General features: G+C 55.1%; 1 protein-coding gene and 1 long non-coding RNA gene across 3 annotated transcripts; one reads left to right on the forward strand and one right to left on the reverse strand.

Annotated features, from left to right (window-relative positions):
- Nucleotides 1-1,730: 1,730 nt before the first annotated feature.
- Nucleotides 1,731-8,204, forward strand: LOC119856782 (nuclear factor 7, ovary-like). Of its 2 annotated transcripts, none has more exons than XM_043517155.1 (6): nucleotides 1,731-2,384; nucleotides 2,698-2,793; nucleotides 3,994-4,227; nucleotides 4,900-4,922; nucleotides 5,014-5,162; nucleotides 5,346-8,204. In XM_043517155.1, exons 1-6 carry the CDS (start codon nucleotides 1,980-1,982, stop codon nucleotides 5,885-5,887), a joined length of 1,449 nt encoding a protein of 482 aa, XP_043373090.1. In that variant the 5' UTR covers nucleotides 1,731-1,979; the 3' UTR covers nucleotides 5,888-8,204. The 2 variants fall into 2 exon arrangements, with proteins under 2 accessions (XP_043373090.1, XP_038260720.1); XM_038404792.2 differs by having other exon boundaries at nucleotides 1,734-2,384; nucleotides 5,038-5,162.
- Nucleotides 3,269-3,601, reverse strand: LOC122460763. Its single transcript, XR_006282255.1, has 3 exons — nucleotides 3,567-3,601; nucleotides 3,395-3,483; nucleotides 3,269-3,319 (listed from the first exon to the last, which is right to left on the reverse strand). It is a non-coding gene; the product is annotated as an uncharacterized LOC122460763 (long non-coding RNA).
- Nucleotides 8,205-8,840: the final 636 nt, after the last annotated feature.

An 8,840-nucleotide genomic window follows, 5' to 3' on the forward strand; every position in this document is an offset into this window, starting at 1 on the left:
TTATTTTCACCTGCCTGGGGCAGGGGCTTGGGCTTGGGCTCCAGCTGGGGGTGCGGGCTCCAGAGTCGGGCCAGAAATGAGGAGTTGTGGGGGGGGGCTCCGGGCTGAGGCAGGGGGTGTGGGATCTGGGGAGGGGCTAGGGATGAGGGGGTTGGGGTGTAGGAGGATGCTCCGGGCTGGGTTCGGAGGGCAGGAGAGGGATCTGGGCTAGGGCAGTGCGGGGGTTGGGATGCAGGAAAGGGTGAGGGCTCTGTGGTGGGGCTGGGGATGAGGGGCTCAGCGTGTGGGAGGGGGCTCCAGTCTGGGGCAGGTGGTTGGGGCGCAGGCAGGTGTGACGGCTCCAGCTGGGGGTGTGGGCTCTTGGATGGAGCTGGGTATGAGGGGTTTGCGGTGCAGCAGGGTGCTGTGGGTTAGGTTTGGAGGACGGGAGGGGTATCAGGGCTGGGGCAGGGGGTTGGGGCATGGGAAGGAGTCAGGGTGCAAGCTCCAGGCAGCGCTTACCTCAAGCTCCCGGAAGCAACAGCATGTCCCCCCTCTGGCTCTTACGTGGCCAATGGGAGCTGCGGAGCCGGCACTTGGGACAGGGGTAGCGTGAGGACCCCCCTGGCTGCCCCTATGCATAGGAGCTGGAGGGGGGACATGCCACTGCTTCCAGGAGCCGCATGGAGCCAGAGCAGGCGGGGAGCCTGCCTTAGCCCGGCTGCGCCTCCGACTGGACTTTTAACGGCCCGGTCAGTAGTGCTGACCAGAGCCACCAGGGTGCCTTTTCGACAAGGCGTTCCAGTCGAAAACCAGCCACCTGGCAACCCTACCCCTAGAGTTTGCAGTGGGTAAACACATCTTATCACCACCAGACCCGCCCTGCCAGGCCGGGGCTGGGAGCCAGCCTGCCGGGCTGCTCAATGCTGGGCTGTGGGGGTGCCTCTGGCTCCCACTCATCACCTGCTTCCGGATGTGTGTGTGTGTACATCTGGCTGTTTGTGTGACAGCGAGACGGAGACAGAGAGAGACCCTTCGCAAGCATGTTTGTGTTTGTGGCTGGCTCTGCACGTGTGTGTGTGTGTGTGTGTGTGAGTGAGAGTGTGTGAGAGAGAGAGAGAGATTTTGGCTGTTAGCCTGTGGGTGTGGGTGTGGGTGTGAGATTCTGTCTGTTAGCCTATGACTGTGGGGGCGGGTGAGATTCTGGCTGTTAGCCTGTGGGTGAGTGTGTGGGTGGGTGTGAGATTCTGGCTGTTATCCTGAGAGTGAGAGTGGGTGGGTGGGTGGGTGAGTGAGTGAGTGTGAGATTCTGGCTATTAGCCTGTGAGTGTGTGGGGGGGTGAGATTCTGGCTGTTAGCCTGTGAGTGTGTGTGTGTGTGGGTGGGTGGGTGAGTGTGAGATTCTGGCTATTAGCCTGTGAGTGTGTGGGGGGGTGAGATTCTGGCTGTTAGCCTGTGAGTGTGTGTGTGTGTGTGCATGTGTGTGTGGGTGGGTGGGTGTGAGATTCTTGCTGTTAGCCTGTGAGTGAGTGTGTGCGTGGGTGGGTGGGTGTGATATTCTGGCTGTTAGCCTGTGAGTGTGTGTGGGTGGGTGTGAGATTCTGGCTATTACCCTCTGTGTGTGTGTGTGTGTGTGTGTGTGTGTGTGTGTGCGTGGGTGGGTGGGTGAGTGTGAGATTCTTGCTGTTCGCCTGTGAGTGAGTGTGTGCGTGGGTGGGTGGGTGTGAGATTCTGGCTGTTCACCTGTGGGGGGGTTTCTTGGCTGGGACTCTGTGGCGATCTCGGAGCGTCTCTCTGGCTGGGTGTGCGGAGCAGAGATCTCAGGCACACACCCTGTGAGTGAGAAACTCATTGTGGGGAGAGCAAATGTAGCCTGGGCCGCACCTTTCCCTGGGCCGCCCTGCAGAGCACACACAGCAGCTCCTGGGTTCTCCCTCCGGCCCAGGGCAAGCAGTGGGGTCTACTGGTTAGAGCAGGGGGCTGGGAGCCAGGATCTGCCCATGGCCTCTTCTGCCCCCCAATTGGGGTCTCTCTCCGAGGAATTCTCCTGCCCCGTGTGCCTGGACTGGCTGCAGGATCCCGTCACCCTGCCCTGCGGCCACGTCTACTGCCAGGGCTGCATCGAGACAACGTGGGGCACCCTGGGCGTCCCCCCTGCCTGCCCTCAATGCCGGGAGCCCTGCCCCGACAGGAGATATGCCCCCTGCAGGCTGCTGAGGCAGCTGATCGACCAGGCCAGGGGGCTGAGCCCTGGTGGGGCAGAGGAGGGGGCGCGCCCAGGGGGCAGGTGCCCAGAGCACAGCGAACCCTGGGAGGTGGCGGGTGGGGAATTCGCCGCCAGGGAACCAGCCACATACGAAAACCTCCGGTTCCTCCCCATCCACCAGGCCACTGAGCAGCATCAGGTGAGACCGGGAAGCCCCAGGACTCCTGGGTTCTCTCCCCAGCTCGGGGAGGGGTGTGGGGTCTAGTGGGTTAGAGCAGAAGGTGCTGGGAGTCAGGACTCCTGGGTTCTTTCCCCTGCTCTGGGAGCCCCGGGGGAGTGGTATCTAGTGAGTCAGAGCAGGGGGAGCTCTGGAAGGGGAAGCCAGGGGAAGCCAGGACTCCTGGGTTCTGTGGGCTGCTCGGGTCAGAGAGTGGGGTCTGGCAGGGTAGAGCTGGGGACGCTGGCCTGTGCCCCCCCCCACCCTCGCCTCCAGCCTGTTTGCTGCCCCGTAGGAAGAGCTGCCCTCAGCCATTGCCCACCTGGAGTCCAGCCTCGCTCGGCTCCTGACACTGAAGACGGAGGAGGAAGAGAGGATTCGGAACCACCAGGTACCCGGGGCTGGGTGGATCGAGGAAGGGCGGGATTCTTGACCCCACCTCTAACCCCCACCCCGCTACCCGAGGGACTCTGGGGAGGAGGCAGGCAGCCCTCTGGGGGACAGCAGGGCTGAGTCACCTGTGAGGGGTAAGGGTAGGGTTGGGGGTGGGATACCTTGAGTCTTACCATAGCTGGGAGAGAATGTGAGGTACTTGGTGTATAGTGAAGTTACTTCCTGATTACCTGGGAGTATTAGCTATATGGAGATATTAGGTACCTGACGGTATTCGCAATGCACAGAGGGTAGGTACCTGGGAGTATTAGCTATATGGAGATATTAGGTACCTGACGGTATTCGCAATGCACAGAGGGTAGGTACCTGGGAGTATTAGCTATATGGAGATATTAGGTACCTGACGGTATTCGCAATGCACAGAGGGTAGGTACCTGGGAGTATTTAGCTATATGGAGATATTAGGTATCTGAGTACCTGAGGGTATTTGCAATGCACAGAGGGTAGGTACCTGGGAGTATTAGCTATATGGAGATATTGGGTATTGGGATATTGGGGGTATTCGATGTGCAAGGAGGGTAGCTACCTGGGAGTATTACCTACATGGAGATATTGGGTACCCGGGGATATTCGCCATGCACAGGGGGTAGCTACCTGGGAGTATTAGCTATATGAAGTTATTTGGTACCTGACTACCTGGGGGTGTTGCTATGCACACATGGTAGGTACCTGGGAGTATTAGCTATATGGAGATATTAGGTACCTGAGTACCTGGGGGTATTCGCTATGCACAGGGGTAGCTACCTGGGAGTATTAGCTCCATGGAGATATTGGGTACTGGGGGTATTTGCCATGCACAGGGTGTAGGTACCTGGGAGTATCCTGGGAGCATTAGCTCTAGAAAGTTGCTGGGTACTCAAGTAGCTGGAGCAATGCGGGTATCAGGGAGTATTCGCTGTGGAAGGATGTCGGGGGTATTAGCTCATGAAATGTTGGGTACCAGGGACTATTAGCCGGACAGATGCTGCATCTCAGAGAGTACTGGCTATAGAAGGATACTGGCAGGTACCTGGGAGTATTGGCTCAAGGGATGCTGGGTCCCGGGGAGTATTAGCTATCGACGAAGTCCGGTACCTGCGGTATTAGCTCACGAGATGCCCGAGGGTACCTAGCGAGTGTTCGAGCCGCTGTTTTCCAGGCCACGGTGCTCAGCATGGAAGATCACATCTCCACGGAGTTCAGGACGCTGCGGGGCTGGCTGACCGCCCGGGAGGGGGAGTGGCAGGAGAGGCTGCAGCGGGCGGGCAGCGCCCAGCTGCGGGCAATGCAGACGAAGCTGCAGGAGCTGGCGGGGAAATGCCAGGCAGCCCAGGAGATGCTCACCAAGGCCCAGGCCCACCTGCCCCAGCAGAACGCCACGGAGTTCCTGACGGTGAGTCCAGCGCCCCCTAGAGGGGAAAGGCCCCGTCTCCCGTTCCCCGCCCCCCTGAGCCAGCCAGTCCCCCACCATGGGGCCGGATGGGAGTCGGCGCCCCCTAGAGGGGAAAGGCCCCGTCTCCCGTTCCCCACCCCCCAAGCCAGCCAGTCCCCCACCATGGGGCCGGATGGGAGTCCAGCGCCCCCTAGAGGGGAAAGGCCCCGTCTCCCGTTCCCCGCCCCCCTGAGCCAGCCAGTCCCCCACCATGGGGCCGGATGGGAGTCGGCGCCCCCTAGAGGGGAAAGGCCCCGTCTCCCGTTCCCCACCCCCCAAGCCAGCCAGTCCCCCACCATGGGGCCGGATGGGAGTCCAGCGCCCCCTAGAGGGGAAAGGCCCCGTCTCCCGTTCCCCGCCCCCCTGAGCCAGCCAGTCCCCCACCATGGGGCCGGATGGGAGTCGGCGCCCCCTAGAGGGGAAAGGCCCCGTCTCCCGTTCCCCGCCCTCCTGAACCAGCCAGTCCCCCACCATGGGGCCGGATGGGAGTCGGCGCCCCCTAGAGGGGAAAGGCCCCACGTCTTGTTCCCCACCCCACTGAGCCAGCCAGTCCCAGCGCCCCACAGTAACTTAAAGAGACAGAACTATACTAATTCCTTGTTTCTCTCTCTCTCCGTGTCTGTCCCCTCGCAGGACATAAAATCCTTCCTGGACTGGTAAGTCTGCCACTGCAGAAGCAGCTTCATTCCCTGATTCCCCCACACCTCCATCCTCATTGCTCGGTCACTAACACACGCTATGGGCGGGGCGCGGTTCTTCCCTCTCATATAGGGCGAAGCAGCAACCGGCTACCCCTTGTGGGCCGAATACGGGGTCCCTATCACAGACTCTGGGGCAATTCAAAGGGCCGATCCAGTATACTGCCTGGAAGGACATGAAATCCATCCTCAACATAGGTAAGAGATGGGGCTCAGCCGGGGGTGCTCTCCCCGGGCAGTCAGGGCTGGCCCAATGGCCCAGTGCAGCGCTAGAGGGCGCTGTGCTGCAGGGAGTGGGGAGGGGCAAGGGGGGCTCAATAGGGGGTCCCATGTTAAACCAACCCTGCCCCCCCCACACCCTTTCTCCTTTTCCCTCCCCAGATCTCCCCCGGGTGACGCTGGATCCCGCCACGGCTCATCCCTGCCTGGTTCTCTCGGAGGATCGCACCCGGGTCCGGGACGGCCACCTCCGCCGGCCTCTCCCCGACACTCCCGCCCGCTTCGATTTCTGCGTGGCTGTCTTGGGCGCGGAGGCGTTCACCTCCGGGAGGCGCTACTGGGAGGTGGAGCTCGGGGAGAAGCCGGCGTGGACGCTGGGCGTGGTCCATGCCTCCATCAGCCGCAAAGGGAAGATCCATGCCTCCCCCAGCAAGGGATTCTGGGTCATTCGGCTCCGGGGCGGGACCGAGCTCATGGCCAAGGACACGCCCCCAATGGTGCTCCACCCCCAGGCCCTGCCCCACAGGATTGGGGTGTACCTGGACTACGAAGGGGGCCAGATTTCCTTCTATGATGCCCGGCGCATGTCCCACCTCTATACGTTCAGCGCCCAGTTTGCAGAGAGTGTGTATCCCTATTTCTGCCCCGGGCTCTATGATTCGGCGGGAAACGCTACCCCCCTGAAAATCTGCCCCTTGCCCTGAGCCAGCCAGTCCTCTGCCCTGGGGTCAGATCAGAGCCGGCACCCCTTAGAGGGAAAAGGCCCCGTGCCCCATTCCCTGCCCTCCTGAGTCATCCAGGGGCTTTATAAGCACCACCTTACACATAGAAAAAAAACTCTCAAACCCATCAACCCCAGCTATTTCATTCTCCAAAGCAAGAAGGAGCCGAGCACCAGGCCACACTGTACCCTGCCAGGCAGGGACTCTGAAAAGGATCTAAAGATCCAGCTAGTGTGATCCTGGGATGCGCAAACAGGGGAATGGCGAGTAGGAGCAGAGAGGTTTATTTTCCCCCTGGATTTGGCCCTTGTGCGACTGCTGGTGGAGTCCTGTGTCCAGTTCTGGTGCCCATAGTTCAAGAAGGACGTGGATCGATTGGAGGGGGGTCAGAGAAGAACGATTACAGGACTGGACAACCTGCCTTAGAGTGAGAGACTCCCAGAGCTCAAGCTGTTTAGAGGAACAACGAGAAGGCCACGGGGATGACTAGATCATGGTCTACAAGTACCTCCGTGGGGAACAGATGAAATCGTGGGCTTTTCAGTCTAGCAGAGAAAAGTCTAACATGATCCAATGGCTGGAAGTTGAAGCTAGACCAGTTCAGATGGGAAATAAGGTGCAAATTTGTAACAGGGAGAGGAATTCACCATGGGAACAATTTCCCAAGGGGCGTGCTGGAGTCTCCATCACTGGCAAGTTTTCACTCAAGAGTGGTGGGGTCACGGTGGCATCTTGGACTCCAGCCGCAGATTAGCCATCCTTGGTGGTAGGCCCTGGATCATCTGAAACAATGCTGCAGATATTGGTCCTCACAGGAGACAGATTTCCATGTTGCCCCATGATCCATAATCGGTGGACGAGAGATAAGAGGTGAAGACGTGCTTGTGTTTAAGGTACCGGCACGGGAGCCAGGACTCCTGGGTTCTGGCTAGAGGCGGTGGGAAATTTTCCAAAGATGGACCATGTTTGTGTAGGGAAAAAATGCCATGGAAACATTCTGATGACATTTCAGGGCGGAGGGAATGGCAGGGCCGGGGGAGAATCAGATCAGGGCATTTTGATTTTTTTGCTTCAACGTGATTTCATTTTGATTTTTTTTAATTTTACATTTATCATAATTCTCAGCCCTACACTATTTAGGTCTGGAAGGATTGGATTTGTATCTGCTCACTTGTATCAGGTCAATGTCAATTTCACTGTCCACGACCACAAACTGACGGAAAAATATTTCCATTCATAATCATCGAAATGGACAGATAATCAAAGAAAAATTTGGCTTTGATGAAACGATCATTAAATAATTAGCGAACACTCCCAGAATTTCCTGCAACTGGGAAAGTTTAAACTGATAAAAATATAAAAAAGCTTACAAATAAACGTCAATATCAGTCCAAATTATAAATTACAAATCTAGTTCTCCCAAGCCGAATATTCATAGAATATAAATTTAAGTGAAAACTAAATTTAGACTAGTATGTGCTATATAGAATACTTAAATATAACGATATATGTATACGTATACAATTAATATTTCATATGCAATATTTTATAGTCTGGCTTTTAAAAAAATATATAAACAATTGTCTATTTAATGTATCTCTACATAATTGTTTATAGGACATAATTTTTGGTAAAGGTTGGAATTGGAACATAACATTTTGATTGATGCAAAGTGATCCCCCCCCCCCGAACATCATTTTTCAAGAAATTTCCCCCAAAAAAGAATTGTTTGGGAACTGAAATATTTTTGAAATCTTGGTGTTTCCTGCTCAACAGAAAAGCTGCTTCTTGACCAACTTTTGTTCTGTCCCTAGGTGGAGGGGAGTGGGATCAAGTAGGTTAGAGTCAGGGGAGGGGTTGCTGTGAGCCAGGACTCCTGGGTTCTCTCCCCAGCTCTGGGAGGGGAGTGGGGTCTGGTGGGTTAGAGCAGTGGGGGCTGGGAGCCAGGACAGCTGGATTATATCCCCAGCTCTGGGAGGGAAGCAGGATCTAGTGGGGACTGGGAGTCAGGACGCCTGGGTTCTATCCCTGGTGTTGTCACAGACTCCCCCTGTGACCTCTGGGGAATCACTGGATCGGTTTGGGCCTCAGTTTCCCCATGTGTAAAATGGGGGAATGATCCTGGCTTTGTCTATTTGGACTGTGAGCTGTTAGGGGCAGTGCCTGTCTCTTTTGGCCTTGGTGTCTTCATCTAAATTGATTTTTTGGGGGAGGGGGATGGGGGGGCAAGGAAATGTCTGTTCTAGCTAAAATGATTGATTTTTCCATCAAACAAATTCAAAACATTGTGAATCTTTACCAAAAAAAGCCAAAACCCCAAAACCCTGACCTGCACTTTGTGTTGAGTCCTAAGGAAAATTGTTTTGAATTGGGAAAAGCTGAAATTTCAGTTAATTCAAAAGACGGTTTTCTTTTGTTTGTGATCAGAAGTAAAAATGTTTCCCTTTCTTGTAAAAAGGGTGCTAATTACAATATTCACTTTGCTACGTTGAGGAAAAGTCAAATATTTAACCATGTAAATAGAAGGATTTAATTTAGTTTAAATGGAAAGTTAAATCATCTCACTTTGTTACCAAATTAATTTCCATTGAATTGCCACCCGAAAAAGTGAGAGTGTTTCACTTTGTGTTTAAAGACAATAAATTCATCGTCATTTTCTGGGTGGAACAATGGAAATGTAAAAATCTTTCATTGTTTTAGCAATATGAACTTTCATCTAGTTTGGATCAGACAATGGCTTAAATATTGCAGGTGGTGTAACACAATTTCAGTGTGATCAAAACGAAATAAAAGACTTTGTTTTATGTTCAAATGGTAGGTTTTTTGTGTGGTTCCATCGGGTCAAAGGCTCCTTATGATAACCCCACCCTCCCAAGCCCCAGATCTGTTTGTTTTAATCCAGAGTAAAATCCAGAGTTTTGCCTAGTTCTCATGG

The sequence above is a fragment of the Dermochelys coriacea genome, chromosome 6 (assembly GCF_009764565.3).
Source record: "Dermochelys coriacea isolate rDerCor1 chromosome 6, rDerCor1.pri.v4, whole genome shotgun sequence".
Taxonomy (NCBI): domain Eukaryota; kingdom Metazoa; phylum Chordata; order Testudines; family Dermochelyidae; genus Dermochelys; species Dermochelys coriacea.

What these genes read in the sequence shown, in the direction of transcription:
- LOC119856782 (XM_043517155.1), top strand. Translation starts at nt 1,980, where the DNA reads ATGGCCTCTTCTGCCCCCCAATTGGGGTCTCTCTCCGAGGAATTCTCC. An exon ending in ACGCCACGGAGTTCCTGACG is followed by an intron (nt 4,228 to 4,899) that starts GTGAGTCCAGCG and finishes GTCCCCTCGCAG; the next exon opens with GACATAAAATCCTTCCTGGA. An exon ending in GAAATCCATCCTCAACATAG is followed by an intron (nt 5,163 to 5,345) that starts GTAAGAGATGGG and finishes TTCCCTCCCCAG; the next exon opens with ATCTCCCCCGGGTGACGCTG.